The sequence below is a fragment of the Oryza glaberrima genome, chromosome 5 (genome assembly GCF_000147395.1).
Source record: "Oryza glaberrima chromosome 5, OglaRS2, whole genome shotgun sequence".
NCBI lineage: Eukaryota > Viridiplantae > Streptophyta > Magnoliopsida > Poales > Poaceae > Oryza > Oryza glaberrima.
The window spans coordinates 16538700-16555843 of NC_068330.1; the positions used below are offsets into that span (position 1 = coordinate 16538700).

At 46.7% G+C, this 17144-nt stretch overlaps 2 protein-coding genes across 2 annotated transcripts; both read left to right on the top strand.

Moving 5' to 3' along the window:
- The first annotated feature begins 4564 nt into the window (after positions 1–4564).
- Positions 4565–9745, top strand: LOC127774970 (leucine-rich repeat receptor-like serine/threonine-protein kinase At2g14510). Its single transcript, XM_052301264.1, has 8 exons — positions 4565–5326; positions 5724–6172; positions 6760–6895; positions 6981–7052; positions 7118–7186; positions 7275–7346; positions 9165–9236; positions 9336–9745. Exons 1-8 carry the CDS (start codon positions 4683–4685, stop codon positions 9376–9378), a joined length of 1557 nt encoding a protein of 518 aa, XP_052157224.1. The 5' UTR covers positions 4565–4682; the 3' UTR covers positions 9379–9745.
- A 1193-nt stretch (positions 9746–10938) lies between these two features.
- Positions 10939–15342, top strand: LOC127772786 (uncharacterized protein At5g19025-like). The gene is made up of 2 exons (XM_052298757.1): positions 10939–11794; positions 14964–15342. Exons 1-2 carry the CDS (start codon positions 11055–11057, stop codon positions 15001–15003), a joined length of 780 nt encoding a protein of 259 aa, XP_052154717.1. The 5' UTR covers positions 10939–11054; the 3' UTR covers positions 15004–15342.
- The last annotated feature ends 1802 nt before the right edge of the window (positions 15343–17144 follow it).

The following is a 17144-nucleotide window of genomic DNA, read 5'->3' on the forward strand; positions in this document are numbered from 1 at the left end:
AACTTTTCAGTCACATTATTCCAATTTCAACCAAACATCCAAATTTTAGTGTAAACTAAACACTTCTATACTGGTGGGGATAACCCATCGGCAAGATCACATCTGGGATATCTGATCAAACTACCGATATGCATTTGTGCGTGCATTAGTTGGTGCATTGGTGGAGCACCCGTTCGCTGAGATGTGATGTTCGGTGTGCCATGCTGATAGTGAATCTGTGAATGCTGCGTTGGTCAATTGCCAATCAGCACAACCTCACACCGGCTAACCTATGCGGACGCAGCAATTTTGCCTGCATAAGCTAATGAAAGATCGCGCTCAGAGTTGCTCGTGCATATTATTTGAGAAAGGGATTGCTGGTCCCAAAAATTGACAGCAATTTTTCGTTCTTGCAACGGGAAAGAGTAACACCCTGTACGCTTCGTGACTGCCACATGGGCGTACAGAAGACAACCTGTCCGTTCACTGTACTCTCTACGTCTCAAAATATAGCAATCTAGAATCGGATGGGATGTATCCCAGTACTACGAATCTGACAGGAGACATGTCCAAATTTATAGTACTACAATACATTACATCCAATTCTAGATTGCTATATTATGAGACGGAGGGAGTAGCTACCTGTGGTGGTCTGTGCCTCCTTTTGCTACCTTCCGACAATCCGACGAATGGTTTGGTGCACGAATCACGATCGACAGCTCACAGGAGGGTAGGACTTCGACCGGAGCTGCTCGCCAAGACGCCAGCCGGCCCACCTTTTTGCTAACCTTGGCTCGCAAGCCCAGAGTTTAGGCCCAAGTGCATCTCTTTTCCTTCGAGTGAAATTAGGCTTACACTAGCCCATTCAACGCAGATTTTTCTATTGGGGAAAAGTACACCGAAGGTCCCTCAACTTGTCATCGGGATAAAAAACGTCCTCAAACCGTAAAACCAGATATTCGGGGTCCCTTAACTATACAAAACCAGTCACCCGAGGTCCTTCGGCGGTTTTGATCCTGGTTTTAGTCTACGTGGCGGTTGAGTCAGCATGGGACCCACGTGGGCCCCACGTATTAGGATGCCACCTCATCACCTCTCTTATTTCCCACTCTTCTCCCTTTCTCTCTCTTTCACTTTTCTCAGGCCGGCCATGGGCGATGCTGTGGGGAGGAGGCCGCCGGGGGGAGGGGAGAGGAGGAGGTCCGGCGGCCGGCGTCGCGCCGGTGGAGGAGATGCCGCCGTCCGCATCCAACGCGCGCACCGGCTGCTGCCACACCTTCCTCCTCCCCTCCACCTCGCCGCCGCCCGAAACGGCATCGGCTGGGGCACCCGGCACCCATGGTGGAGGTGGCCGGATCCGGCGAGGGCACGCCGGCTGGCGTCGTGCTAGCCCCTGGAAGGAGTCGAAGGTCGTCGAGATGGCCGCGGGCAAACGGTGGGCAACGTGCCGCGGGCGACGATGGCTGGCGGCGGCATGGATGACGACGGGTCTTCCGCAGCGGAGATGGAGGACGCGGAACCGTGCCCGGATCTAGCCGTCCCATGGCCGGATTCGAAGCTCCCGCATTGAATCTTGCCAATGGCGGCGCGGCAACAACGGCGTCGGCGGCTGGACGGCGGGGAGGCAGCTAGCGCTGGCGGCGGGGCTGAGTGGTGGTGCCGGAGGTGGCGGCGGCGGCGGCGTCTGCTGGTGGTGGTGGTGGTGGCGGCGGCGGCGGCCGACGAGGTCATGGTTTGAGGCGGCCGGATCCGTGCTCACGCTCATCCTCCTCCTCGTCCTCTTCACCGTCGCGGCGCGGGCGCAACAGGAGTACGAGGTCACCTCCTCCTCGTCCTCCTCGCCGTCGTGGCGCGGCGCGGGCGAGGGCCATCGGCCGCCGCCTCGGGCGAGGGCCATCGTTCTGCTCCTCCCCACTGCTCTACGCCTCCGCCGTCTTCATCTCCAACCTCCTCAACGTCACCGCCACCGCCGTCGACTCGGTCGCCCCTGTCGCCGCCGACCCCCTCGTCCTCACGTCCGTTGTCGGCGACCTCATCCCCACCGCCGGCTAGCCTGCCCGAGAGGAGGAGAGAGGGAGAGAGACACTGAGAGAGGAGGAAGGGAGGAGCGGCCATTCACGTGGCATGCTGATATGGGGGGCCCATGTGGGTCCACGCTGACTCAGTCGCCACGTGGGACAAAACCACCGATGGAGCTAAAGTAAACGGTTTTGAAAGTTAAGGGACGTCATGGTTTTGCAGTTAGGGGACCATTTTGTAACTCGATGACAAGTCGAGGGACCTTCGGTGTACTTTTCCCTTCTATCGGCCCTCTTCGGCCTGTTCTAGGCTGTGGCAATTAGGGCTTGAGCTATGGATCTGTCTAGTAAATCTATTTTAAATCCTATACTGATTTTGTGGAAAAAAAGTCCAAATCACCCTGAACAAACTGATGTGGCAAGTGGCAACCACGGAGAGTTCGAGTTCCAATACAATACAATTAACCTTTTTCTAAGTAAAATGACCCAGCCCTATGTTGTTGAGGTATGCAATTCTAAATGCATACGTTAACTGAACATTACTTTAGCTCCACAAATTAAGAGTAAAATGGAAATATTTTCAAATTTTCAAAAGTGGTGAAAACAACGAAGAAGCGAATTTCAAAATATAAGTATTTTTTAGATTGGTACGAATATTTAGAAAATAGATAGAAATAATTGAAGAAAATTTATGATTGGTTGAGAAAAAAAGTTGGTGAATAAACTAAATGGATAATTGTTACGATTGGTTGAGAGATAAAGATCGATAGAGAAACAACTTTATTCAAAATAAGGTGCTATGTTAAAATAATATCTATATTTTGGGACATATTAAGTAGTAAGTTGGTTTCCAGTATTTTTTTTAATAAACTGCACCAGGCACTCGTGTTGTTTCATTGAATGGAGTAGGAAAAAACACAAGGCTAAAACCCTGGAAAGGCAGTAGCCAGGAACGGAAAAAAAAACACCACCGTGCACCAATATTGCCTACACACAAGTACACAACAACGCTAGCACTGGACTAGACGCCACTAGACCAACAACGAAACTACCGCTGAACCACACTAAACCAAACCCTATCAACCGAACACCAAACTCAAACTCTATTCACATCTTCGGGATTGAAGGGGAAGAGGGTGAAAGAGAAAAATGGATCCGCTCTCCCCCACAAGGCCCGCCAATATGATCAACTTGCAGAATTTAGGGTGTCGTGGTAAGAGGACAAACATATAGAGAGAGTACACACAAGTTGTCAGAGAGAAGTTTTGGTAAGGAGGCCTCCTAGACGACATCTCCAGGAAGAAGAGTGACAATGAGCACTGACGCCACCTTCCCTTGAGACCTCAAGGAGAACCAAGACATGGTTTTCACCAGGAACGACTTGAAAACGGCCCTAGGAGGGAGAACGACACCAGAAGCGTTGTCATTGCTTGCCCGGCATGGCCGGGCTAGGTTTACACCTGCCGCTCTCCCTAGTCAATTCGCAGCTATTGCTCCACCACCAACTATCCTATCTCAATGCGTGAACACTGCTGTACCGATGACCCCCGCCAACCAGCCTCCGCATACCTTTGTGGCACACTGTCGTCGTCGCCCTTCTTATCATCGCCGCGTTGACCTCCGACGATGTCAGCCAGGGCGGCCTCCTTGCCGTCGCCTGCATTGACCTCTTGACGCCAATCTCCAACTGTTGTCACCTGCGCCGATGTCACTTGCGTCGTCCTCCCACTGTTGTCGTTGTCTCTACGAGCCGGCCGCTGCCGCTGTCTATGTCACGCTAACTCTGGCCAGATTTGTCGTGGGGGGTTCAGAAACGGGTAGGGGGGTAGATCTGGGCACGGCCATGCCGAATCAGCGAACTCCATCACCGCTCGCTGTCCATGCATGGATGTGTCCGACTGTGCCATCATTGTCTCCGCTAACGCCATTGCTCCCTACCCCTTCCTGTCACTAAGAGTCGCTGTACAGGGGGACGACCTCCCTTGCTAGAGAGGCCAAATCCCGACCCGGGGAGGAGGGAAGAGGCACCAGATCTGACGGCTTCGTGCGTGGTGCACACCCTCTGCCCTGCCGCCTTCTCTCTATCTTATGCTGCCTTTGTGCTCTCCGTCCCGGCATCGGCACGACACCTCCGCCTTCTGAGTCGCCTCAGTACTCCCATCCGATATGGCGTCCTCAGAGAAGAAGCATCATACCATAATCGTTCTTACACCGTTTAGTTTTGACTACAACACTTATGTACCGATCAGGTGGAGGAGGAAGAAGAGAGTGGCGACGGCAATGGCGGTTGGTATAGTTGTTCAGGCCATCTTTTAGGTGGGACCAACGCGGGCGGTCTCCCGTACTTGGGAGGTTGGAGGTATCGTGCATCCGAACGACAGACTTCACCCGGTGAGTTCGGCCTCGTGGAACCGGTACGGTTGCAACACCACCGAAAAGCGCCCGCAAACCCGCGTCGCGTCACCATGCCAAGCTGTCCCAACCGTACACGCTCCCGCGACACCCCGCCGACCGCGTCCATCCTCAACACCTCTCGTGCTCTTGACCGCGCCCACCTTCTCCGGCCCGCGCCGGCCGAGCCGGAGTCAACCCCGCCCGCACAACGCGAAAACACCGCGTTTCCCCACCATTTCCGCCCGAAATCAACCGGGCCAAAAAAAAAAAAAACAGCACACCGCCGACGAGATGCGCGGCCTTCTCCTCCGCCTCCACCTCGCCCTCCTCGCCGCGCTCCTCACCGTCGCCGGCGCCGCCGCCGCCGCGCAGCCGCCATTCCGCGGCTTCTACTACCTGCTCGACTGCGGCGCCGCGGCGTCCACCACCGACAGCCGCGGCCTCGAGTGGCTCCCCGATGGCGGCTACGTCACCGGCGGCGAGCCCCACCAGCTCCCCGACCAGGGCCTCCTCGACCCGGCGCTCGCCACCCGCCGCGACTTCCCGCACGAGCCCGGGAAGAAGTTCTGCTACGAGCTCCCCGTCGACCGCAACCGCCGCTACCTGCTCCGCCCCACCTTCTTCTACGGGGCCTCCTCGCCGCCGCCGCCCGTCTTCGACCTCATCGTGGACGGCACCTTCTGGACCGCCGTCAACACCACCGACGACGTCCTCGCCGGCAGCGCCTCCTACTACGAGGCCGTCTTCGGCGCGAGCGGCAGGAACATGAGCTTCTGCCTCGGCGTGAACCCGGACTACACCAGCGCTGGCCCTTTCATCAACGCGCTGCAGGTGATCCAGCTTCACGATTCGGTGTACAACGCCACGAACTTCACTGCCAGCGCCATGGGGCTCATTGCGCGTACCAAGTTTGGCTCCACCGACGATGTTGAGAGGTGAGTGCTCGATCACTCTTGCCTTCACTATTCTGCACTTCTGCAGTCCATTTGGTCCTCTATTACGATTAGCTTAGTGATGAAATGTTGAATGGGGATTACATGATTCGCTACAAGTGAGTATGTTTATTGACTGCAAAGCTGAGCCAATCTTGATATGATGGACAATGATGTGTATTCGCAGGTTATAGGGATAAATGAAAATTTTGAAACAAATAAGTAATACTCTTTGGATCATATCTTTTGATGGACTGAATAACTCAACTTGTTAGGTTATCTTCTCACGGGTTAATGTGGAGTGATATGCTGTGTTATATTCATGTATTTATTTCTTGTGTTTGTAAATTTCACAAGATCTGTATAAACTTTTGATCTGTTTTCCTATATTCAAACTTAGGTACCCTAATGACACCTTCAATCGGTATTGGCAGCCATTCCCAGACAGTAAACATGCAGTCAGTAGTACCCACAATGTCACATCGGCTGATTTTTGGAATCTTCCACCTCCTGGGGTGTTTAATACAGCTTTGGTGGCAGAACAAGATGCACCCTTGGTGTTGCAATGGCCTCCAATACCTCTCCAGAATGATAGCTATTATGTTGCTCTTTATTTTGCTGATACAGTCTCTGAGAGTTCAAGGACCTTTAATGTATATATAAATGATTACAGCTTCTATGAAGGTCTAACAGTAACATCAGCTGGTCTTTCTGTCTTTGCAACACAATGGAATCTCTCAGGCTTGACCAGAGTTATTTTGGCTCCTGTTTCTGGCCTTCCTCCACTTATCAATGCTGGTGAAGTCTTTGGACTTTTCCCACTAGGAGGATACACATTTCCTCGGGATGGTATGTCAGTCGCTACATATATTTTTTCTTCCATTTGTATCTTTTTTCGTAATAGGTTAAACTAAATGACTACAATTTGTGGCAGTACGATCCAATACAAGCTATTGCTAACCAAATAATTAACTTCTGTATTAAGCCTTTGCTGGCACTTATGTGGCCGACACATCATCATTATATATGTAGCAGCAGGCCATCAAAATATGTTTTATGGAAATTTGTTGCTACATATCAGGTCATGGGACTCGCAAAAAAAAGGGCCACAGTACATTTCACTCTGTAACTCTGTGAGGTGTTAATGTTGTAGCATCACCTATATTTAGATAATGGAAGTATTACTTCCAGCCTTTGCACCAACTAGGATCCATACATCCATATTTGTGGACACCAGAATTTGAACCTTGGTGGGTGGATTCATGCACCCATGACTCCACCACCACAACAATGGTGCTTCCTTAAGTATCTGTATTGAACTATTGACTGATTTTTTGGGTAATGCACCAAGTTGCTGTTACTTGATTACCACCTTTGAATAGTCTGCATATGTATATTTTTATTAGATTAACGTATTAATTACTCAATTTCTGCAGCACGTGCCCTGGAAGCTATTAAGAGAAGCCTTCAAAATATACCTGATGATTGGAATGGAGATCCATGTATGCCTCATGGATATGCTTGGACTGGAGTTACATGTGATAAAGGCCAAATACCACGTGTCATCTCACTGTGAGTTATCCTCATGGTGCTTATATTATTTGATTTGATTCTTTTCCCCTTTGTAGTAACAATTTTCTGTATTGGTTTACACCAGGAACTTTTCAAGTATGGGCCTCTCTGGATATCTTTCATCTGATATCGCAAGGCTCACCGCCCTGACTGATATGTAAGTTCTGCTGCATATATATCAAACTGAGTGAATGCCAAAATTAACACTATTTCAATGAACAGATCTTTTGCAAACAATAGCTTGTCTGGACCTATTCCAAATCTCAGCAACCTGAGGAATCTCACACGACTGTAAGCTATTCCTTAGCTAGTCAATTCCCAAACTATTTGAATAATGCTTACTTATCCACTACTTAGGAAAAAAAACTCTTTTCTGTAGGCACCTGCAGGACAACAAATTAAATGGAACAGTACCGCAGACACTGGGGATAATCACATCTTTGCGTGAACTGTAAGTTGACTTGTATAGCTTTTCGTTTATGGTTTGACATTATAATTTCATACTATGTTGATTGTGTCATTTTTTTTTCATTTGAATACAGTATATACAGCTTCTGCATTTTTTTTTTGAGCAAAGGGCGAGAGCCCTCCATTTCCATTAATAGAAATGAAAAAGTATCTACCACAGTCTAGAGAAAGAATGATATACAGCTTCTCCATAGCATGTTTATAATTGTCTTAAAATTATACTGTATTCAACATAATGTTATTTCTTGTGCGTTTGAAGAAAACAGTGAAGTTGACACTCAATGCAAAGGAGGGAGCGTTAAAAAAGAGCTCTGCCATTGCTCATCCAGTGAACTACACTGGGAATTATTCTATTTACTAGATATATATGTGTGGTGTGATGCTAGGAAATCAGCCGCCGCTTTCCCTTTAATGGCCTTCTGCAATACAGAACCTTTCATTAAATTAATGTTATTAATTTGCAATGCACTACCACGTGGAAATACAGAAAGTGAAATGACACAATATAAATTTCCAGTACTTCATTTTTAATATATAGGATCTTACATGACATGCTTCCTCCAATTTGCAATATCTTCCTATGATTTTGAAGTGGGGAGAGATGAGGCTTTGGATTAAGTCCTTCAATAGAGGTAGCAATAGCATGGTACAGCTGTATTTCCATTTTGCTTGATACTTCTATTGCTCTGTGCATTGTACACACAGGTCATTTTTCCTTTGTGTATTTCTCCCTTCCTACCCTCCCTATGCATCTTCATTCTCCTTTTCAAACTCTAAAATTGGTGCAATTGGGGCCAACTACCTCTTGACAGTCTACTTTCTTTTGATTCTCAATTGCTCAAAGAGAGTGGTGCTGTTCAACACAGTTGCCCTGATTCACAATTTAATGTTTTTGAAAAGTGAAAATGGAGTGATAAAATAGCAAATCACCTGTCACAATTAGTTAAATTATATGCATATCTAGTGAACAAAAAGCATTGATAGATTCATTTCAAAGTGCTTTTGAAACATATCTGTTTTGTAGCCATTGATGTTAGCAAGTTATTCTTGTCTCCTAGACTATTGTACCTGCGCCTTGGGCTTTGGCTGCAGCCATGCGCCAGCCTAGGCACTTGTGCTGTTTAGTGTGTGTGTTAATTAGGCCTGGGGCTTCCTAGCTTGTGTTCACACCTTGAACCCTTGAAGTCCCCTGCCTATATAATGTAATCTCCTCTAAACTGTGATTCAATCTAATACAATACAGAGTCTTCCTCACTTACAATTGAGAATATATTGCAAGAGAAAATAATGGTCAAGTATAATTCTGAAGGCTATGCCAAATCAAAATATGCCCTATAAAATTGGACAGAGGGATTAACACTTGACTGAAAAAAGAAATAGGGTACCTGCATAGTACTCTCTCTTCTTTATTTTAGGAAAAAGTCTACTTGACCCCTTGAAGTATGACAGCAGGCATCTTTAGCACCAAAGGTGTAGATGATGTTTACGCTTTCTTTTGTTAAAAAAGATGGATCAAAGCATTAGGTTTTCCACTTTCTTGATTCAATTTCCTGTTTAACCTGGCCATGCAATTTAACCTGTCCAGGACATGCTTGTACCATTTTATGTGGTTTCATCGAGGTTTATGCTTGTACCATGTTATGTCAGTTTCATGCTTTATTCTTTGGTGCAATATGATATTGTCAACAAGATGATCTTGAATGTCCATATATGCTTATTGGATTTCATAACCAACATGATGTTTCACCACCTTGTTAGAACAGCCATTTGACAATCTGTTAAAATGTTTCTCTTCATTCAGATTCTTGCAGAACAATGAACTGGATGGAGCAGTTCCACTGAACTTGCTGTTGAATCAAGGATTGACTTACCAGTAAGTCTCATTTTGTCTCTAGCTGAAAATCTGTATTACTAAGGATCATATGTCCATACTCCATAGGATGCCTCTTAATTTCATTCGTATAATTGGTAGGTTTCTTCCGGGGAACAACTTTTTTCCAAGACCACCTCGCTGACAATCAGGCATTTTATTTGCAACCAATTGCTCCTAACTGTACTCAACAGAATTCAAAACTAGGAGGACAGTTTGTCGATTCTTTGGGTGGCTACACCAAGATTTTGTTGCCGTTCTGTACATGAAAGCAAGTTTACAGTGTCAGATGATTTGGACCTAGTCAAAGCCGTTTCAACGGCAGTGAATAGTAGAACTGATTGTACAGTTTGTTGTAGGTTACATTGTCAATATATTCAGGAGGTTCCGGGTTGTGATACCCAAGAAGTGTTTGATGATCTTTCGGGACATTGCCCTTGAAACTAGAACCGGATACTGTACTGTGAGGCTGTGAAAGGGGACACAATATATATGGTCTCCGTCTTTTTTTTTTTTTGGTGCTTCAAATTATGCCATTTGTCATTTTGCCGACAACGACAACAAGTTCTGAACAGATGGTGCTTCCAGCATGAATTGATCTTAGAAAAAGCTTCAAGCAAAGGCAATAATCTCCCCTCCCTTTGTCCAAACACGCAAAAATCTAAATTCATTAGAAAAAAAGGATTAAATTTAAGTGGGATATCAAAATGATGCGAGGATGGATCAACATCTGTAGTTGGTGGAACGAAATAATATTGTCGTTGGCCTGAGAGTTTTTAGATGAAACCACGATTTGTCAAAGTGCATCCAAAACTTTGGGATGTCTGGATACAACAAATAGCAAAAGTTTTAGAGCATTTGAAAATTTTATCAAAGACATCTTTTCGTCTCGCTGAGGCTGTGTTTAGTTCGTGTGCTAAATTTTTGTAAGTATACGGACACATATTTAAAGTATTAAACATAAACTAATAACAAAATAAATTACAGATTCCGCCTGTAAACTGCGAGACGAATATATTAAGCCTAATTAACATGTCATTAGCGAATGTTTATTGTAGCACCATATTGTCAAATCATGGCGTAATTAGACTTAAAAGATTCGTCTCACGATTTACATGCAAACTGTGCAATTGGTTTTTTTTTTCATCCACATTTAATGCTCCATGCATATGTCCAAACATTTGATGTGACGAAAAAGTTGAAAGTTTAAAGAAAAAGTTTGAATCTAAGCACAGCCTGAGTTCTAATGAGAAATGGAACCATTCCATCCTTTTTCATAAGCACGCGTCTTAAACTATTACATGTAAGTTAATTATAGTCAACAAGAACTGTACCTGTAACCACAATTTAGCACATTCTAATTCGAAATCAAGAAAATGACGTCTAATAAGAATATTTTTATTTTAAATTAGATAGTTTTTAATTAAAATAACACCCTGAGCTTCTCGAGAAAACAAAAAAAAAAAAAATCACCCTGAGCAAGTCAATTTGCGCACACACACCATCAGATTCATCAATAACAAAAGACATTGTTCCAATCCAGACGAAACTGATCTACTGATCTACCACCAACACCACCCGACCCAATCACAAACTGTGTGTTCCAAATTAAGCCATTAATTAATAAAACAATATCATTAGGATTAATCTCTCGATTAGAAAAATGAAAAGGGAAAGGCAAAGTCCGAAACGTCCAAAACCCCAACTCGCCGCAAGGGAGAAAGCCATTTACAAGGCAAGCAAGGAATCGGATCCCGATTAATCATCCGCCCCAAGTGAGTCCACCCGATTAATCCACCGCCCCCCGGCGCCGGCCGCGTCATGCTCCGGCCATTCCCCTCCTCCAACCGCACCGCCGCCGCCGCCGCCGTCGCCGTCGCCGCCGCCCCCTTCGCCGCCGCGTCGGCGATGCCCCACCCGTCGTCGTCCTCCCGGTCGGCGGGCGGCGGGCACCACGTGCCGTCGGTCTACCCGCCGCCGCCGTCGTCGTCGTCGTCGGCGTGCAGGCACACGCCGTCGTCGGCGACGCTCGATCTCCTCATCCTGCTGCTCGTGCTCTTCTCGGTCGCGTTCCTGCTCGCCTCCTCGCTCGCTCACGTCTCGCGCTCGCTGACCCCGCTGCTCGCCTCGCCCCCGGCCGCCGCGGCGCTCGCCTCCGCGGCGGCCGCGATGCCCTACCTCGGCGCCGCGGCGGCGCTCGCCGGGGCGACCTTCCTCTCCTGCAGCCGCCTCCCTCGCCGCCGCTGCCGCAACCCGCGGTGCCGGGGCCTCGTGAAGGCGCTCGAGTTCGATGTCCAGCTCCAGACCGAGGAGGCCGTGCGCGCAGGCACGGGGAGCACCAGTGGCGGCGCCGACGCCGCCATGTGGCGCGAGATCGAGGCGCTGCCGTGGAAGGGCGGGCAGGGTGGGAACAACCCGGATTACGAGTGCCTCCGCGCGGAGCTACGGCGGATGGCTCCACCAAACGGCCGGGCTGTACTGCTCTTCCGCAACCGGTGTGGATGTCCCATTGCTAAGCTGGAGGGCTGGGGTGTTCCAAAGAGCAAGCGCCGAAGCAAGAGGTGAGTGCCCGTTGACCATATTCCATTCCGTACAACTTCCATCAGATTAGTTCAGTTTCACCATTGCAAGATAGTTCCGACAATTTCCATGCTAGAATGCAAATCTGTTATGATACACTTCAGATAGCAAGAGCATTTCTGTCCTCAGCGTGGGGGGTACAAGTTAGTAATGTGTTTAGATGAATATTATGTTTGCAGTTTGAGGTTATCTTGTTACATTATCATTAAATCTATATCTTTAGTGTCCTTTTATTTGTAAATGGGCAGTATGGCCATCTAGTTCTGTGTGATCTTCGGAGTGTGATTAGGGGATTTACCTGATTCATCTGTATCAGTATGTCGGTGTGAACTTTTTCATCTAGTTTTCCCTCCAAAACCAATGAATTCTGCCAATACTCCATTCAATGGTCTCCATGGTATTTTGGGCTATTTGGTTTGCGCTGAACCCTACTGTTGCTAAAATTTGGCCATGAGTTTGGGACTCAATAATTGTGGAAAATTAATTAGGCTGCAAGAGTAAATTGCTGTGCTGGAAAAAAAATGTAACCAAATGAATGCAGCATCCTGTTAACATGATCAAATATTGGCAAACATTGTTACCTAATTAATCTTATTTATCTTGTCTTTGTGGACATAATTCGAATTCTATTGCTACTTTTCTCAAGTAGGCTGGGGTGTAAATGATTTTTTTGGGACCATTGTTTCTCTTGATGCTAGGTACCATTATCATCCAGGGTCTAGCGGCCCTAAGCCTAACCCCATTTTTGGATAGACCTCAGCTGCACAATAACTTGCTTTTGCTTTAGTTGTTGCTTCGTGGAAAATGTTTAAACCAGTTATTTCATTCAGACCAGCTGGGTTTATAAGTTGGTTCGGCCTATCAAGATTTTCGAGGTGGTACTAAATTGATTAACTGCTGTTCTGCTCTATCGCTACCACCTACATGCTCATGCACTAGCTCCCTATTGGGCCACTAACAGGCCACAAGTGCTAGCTAGCTAGCTCCGTGTTCCTGGATCTGCTCTGCTTGATCTCTGATGTGCCAGCAGCCCCTTCCTGATTCGGGGCATCACATGCTACCATCCTCAACAAGCTGTATGTCCTCGAGAAACTAACTTACCTATTTCTGAGAAAATGACTAGGATTTCCCCTTCTTAGCACACATTTGTTTCTCTAGTGCCCTACATACATGCCATGCCGTGTGCCCACTTTGGGACCACACGCGCCTTGCACTATATGCCCAAGCCCTTGGTCCACAACGAGAGTCTGTTGTAACTGCGAGGGTTGGCTCTTGCACCACTGTAAGTACAGGGTTGAGTGATTGACTCCATTTAAGGCCTAACCCAATTTTGGATTAGAGCTCACCTGCGCAATTACTTCCTTTGGCTTTTTTCCTAATTTCACAGAATAAAGACTAAAGCTGTATTGTTCTGTTCATACCTGCCAGGTTTACAAGTTCGTTTGGCCCTATCTAAATTTCCGAGGTGGTACTAAATTGATTCACTGCTGCTACCCTGCTCTATCTCTACTGCTGCCGCAAGCTCATGCACTAGCTTCTGATTGGGCCACTACCAACTCAGTAGTGCTAGCTAGCTCCTTGCTCCTGATCTGCTATTCTTGATCTCTGAGATGAACCACCAGTCCACTTGGCCTTTTGGGGGTATTAAACACCAGCATGGGAACATGCCGGCATCTAGCCCCTAACCGTCATTGGGAGAAGCACTTGCTAGGCCAAAATTACTTATGTATATCTTAAGGCACTAATGTGTCATACCTTGTTTATAGACACACCTTATAGCACGTTTATACCATTTCTAAGAAAATCAGAAAACCAAAATCTTGAAATGAATTTTGACAATGGAGGGTTTGGAAGTACTGTGTTTGTGGTACTGATGCGATGAGGCGATATTGTCTGTCGTTGTTTTATTTCAGTTTGGCATGACTTGAAAAATGCTGCACTGCTGCTGAGATTAATTGTGCTTCACGCACAATTTTTTTTATAAACCGCCTTGGTTTAGACTTTAGAGTACTGTTGATAGCTTGAGCTTTGTAGTTTCTGGAATCGGATTAAAAAAGGATCACCAATTTACATTAGTATCACTTCTGGATGGTTGAAGTTCATAATGAATGCTACTACTCTATCCTTACTGTCACTAATTCTGTTTCTCTAGGACACTAAGTGTCCTGGTATTGGTAGTAGCTTTTCGATTATACCGGTAGCATGTATGTGCTACCAGTTCAATTTTGTTCTCTAGCATATATCTAAGACTAAAATTGCCTGGTACAGCTTATAGGGCAATTATGACATGTAAATATGTGATCTCTGGCTCTCTGCTTAGACTTGTTAGTAGCATGCTCTTGCAGTATTTTTGTAGTATCTATAACTTTGCCTCGTAGCACCGTTGTACACGAAAAATGTTTTCGCTAAGTTATTATTTACCTTTATTGATTGATTGTTACCAAATTTTTTGAGGTCGGGTTCTCGTAACTCTACTTATAGCAAAAGAGTTGTAAAATTTATTTTCTTAAAAGTCCTTCCACTTCATTATCTTGTAATCTTTCTGATGACCTCATATCACACACACAATTTTTGCAACAGCAAAATGCATTCTGCTATGTCAACTCACGTTGACAGCCTGCTTCAGTTAAGAACGTGCAGGCTAGCTGTTCAGTTTGGTTATGCAATTGTATTTCTACTTTCTGAGTCTTAAGTTGGTTGGATTTGACTTGAAGATCGTTGCTACATTAGGATTTGCATAGTACTGGATTTTTTCGAAAAGGAATACATGGTACTGCATTGATTGGCAATTTTTTTGTATAGATGGAATCATGGAACATAGAAGGGCACATCTCTAGATAAATCAGATTAACTGGTGGTACTCTTGTGCATAATTTCTGAACGGAGATCTGGATCCAACATGAATCCCATCTAGTTTTTCTTTTAATTATGAAACTAACTGTTTATTATAGTTAAACTTTATCATACACAGTTGATTTTTAAATCCTTTTAAAAATAGCAGAAGTTTGGGTTTGGATTCAACCATCGCTAGTTCATTGCTAGCTTGTCTGTTAATCTTACCCTAAATACTAAGCATTCATTTACTGATTTTTTTTTCACCGGAAGACTAACCAAAGGGCGTGCTTTGTGTTTGAACTACCATGGTTGCAGGAGCACACTGGGCTTGCCAGCCGATGGAGGGGTCCGGTGAACAAAAGTCTGTTGGCCCCAATGGCAACATTGTTGCTTCAGGCTGCCATAGGGTGGAAACTGTTCAAATAATATACTTCCAGTGAAAAGATACACCGATTACAAGTGGTTGTGCCATGTTTGTATTGTAAGGCGGGATTGGTTGAAATCTCAAAGAAACACTGAAAAAGAAACAAACAGATGCAATAATAAAAGAACTGTGAAAAGGAATAAAAACATTGGATATATTCATGTCACGGTGTTCTGGTTGCCCTCTGCATTTCCTTGACCTGCATAGTGTGTGTAATATAACTCGCCTTGTCGGATGCCCTATGTACTCCCATGTCAGCATATGTCACGGAGTCGCTATTAAGCTGTCGATGGCTAGCTAGCCTGACCTGAGCTCTCCTTTATATCCCCTGGTGTTTGGTTGGTGGCCTGATTTTTGCTGCTGCCTGACCTGATCGCTCTGGAGGGTCATTAGCATGAGTCCGTCAGTCCGGCGTCCGAAACTGGATGCCTGAGCTTCAGGCGCCGATGCCCAACACGCTATTTGTGCAATCCCGAAATAAAATGGGCAACCTGGGGCGGATAAGGAACAAAAAATTGGGGGACTCAATTACACAGTTTCTTTAACCTCCAGCCATTTAGGGACCTTTAGTTTACCATTTATGGTGAAAAAATTAAAGGGGGTGCTCCGGGGGGTATCCATGGGTTTTGTGAGTTTAGGAGGGACTCAAGTCCCCCGTGCACCCACGTTGGATCCGCCCCTGTGGGCAACTAGAAGTTGCACCAACAAGAGTTCTGTGCCCGAGCTATTTGTGTTGCTTGGTATTACTATAGAATTACCCTGTTTTAAAATATAGCAAACTAAAAAAAAAAAACTACTTCGCGAATGCACGCGAGATGGGTATCCTACAAACATGTCTTGATAACATTGTGACAAGCTTGGGTTAGAGCAAGTTTGGGGGGTGAGATTGGGGAGGAGGGTGAAGCTGGAGAGGAGGAAGTGATGGATGGCTTAGGATGCAACGGACTAGTGGTGGACAAGGGCGAGCGATAAGGCTACAGGTTAGGGTGAGTTTAGGGCTGGGGTTGAGAAGGGTGGCGCTAGGGAGGAGGAAGTGGGGAATCGGGCTTAGAGGGATGACTTAGGAGGTGGCAGACCGGCGTTGGGCGGTTAAGGTGGTGGCATCATTGCTAGAGTCGCGAGACCGGTAGCTGGCGGTGGGCCAATGTTAGCTGGTGGTTGGGAGTTGGGGAGGAGGGGAGTTAGGCAAAGAGGAGGAGGCCGAACGAGCGAGGCTGTGTCAGCACGTTGACACCTTTCAACATCGGTGAGGTTGGGTGACGGCAATGCTGATGGTGGTGGTTGAAAAAAGAACTAACCTAGTGGTGAAACTCGTTAGAGGAAGGCTGTTACCATTGCTAGAGGGAGGCTGCTCATCCACGACTTTTCTCGTCGTCACATCAGCGTCTCCTCTTCTCCGTCAGAAGAAGCTCGTCAGAGAGAGGTCAGTCGCTGCTCACGAGTCATGAGTAGGGTGGAGAGCAAGAGGAGATAAGGTGGAGAGAGAAGATGATGTCCTAGACTGCTTAGCTGATGGAAGCATTCGCCGGCGCGAATGGCCGACACGAACAGTCATGTAAAAGAGAGAAAGAGATGAGGGTTTTACCGCAGAAGGGGATCGAGAAGGGGAGCCGACGCGTGCGCTGCGCTCCCATTTTGTGTCGACGCCGTCTCCAGGTCCCGTCGCTGCGTTGAGCCTTGTCGCCAGGCACCGCCCCTAGCCTCCTTGCCCATCACCCTGCCACCTGCCGACGCTGGCTAGCCTCCTTGCCTTGCCACTGGCCAGCCTCTTGTCCCTAGGGTTTGAAGGGAGAGGGGAAGTGGTGACGGTCAGTAGTGGATCCATACACAATCTATGGGTCAGCTGACCCCACAACTTTTTGAAAAACGCGTTTAAAATCCTTGGTTTTTATGTATAAATTTAAAAAGTTAGAGAAATAATCTCACTTAAAACTTAAATATAAGCTAATAGTCGACCTCGTATGATTAAATTTTTGACTCCGCCATTCTGTTGTAGTGGAGATTGGTGGTGTGGTGTTCACTTGTGCAGTGGGCTGCGGGCGCGTCCGTTTACTCCGCTCGATAGAATTCTC

Coding starts and splice junctions, on each gene's coding strand:
- LOC127774970 (XM_052301264.1), top strand. CDS start 4,683: ATGCGCGGCCTTCTCCTCCGCCTCCACCTCGCCCTCCTCGCCGCGCTC. Junction 6,896..6,980: donor ATACCACGTGTCATCTCACT/GTGAGTTATCCT, acceptor GGTTTACACCAG/GAACTTTTCAAGTATGGGCC. Junction 7,053..7,117: donor CTCACCGCCCTGACTGATAT/GTAAGTTCTGCT, acceptor TTCAATGAACAG/ATCTTTTGCAAACAATAGCT.
- LOC127772786 (XM_052298757.1), top strand. CDS start 11,055: ATGCTCCGGCCATTCCCCTCCTCCAACCGCACCGCCGCCGCCGCCGCC. Junction 11,795..14,963: donor AGCAAGCGCCGAAGCAAGAG/GTGAGTGCCCGT, acceptor CCATGGTTGCAG/GAGCACACTGGGCTTGCCAG.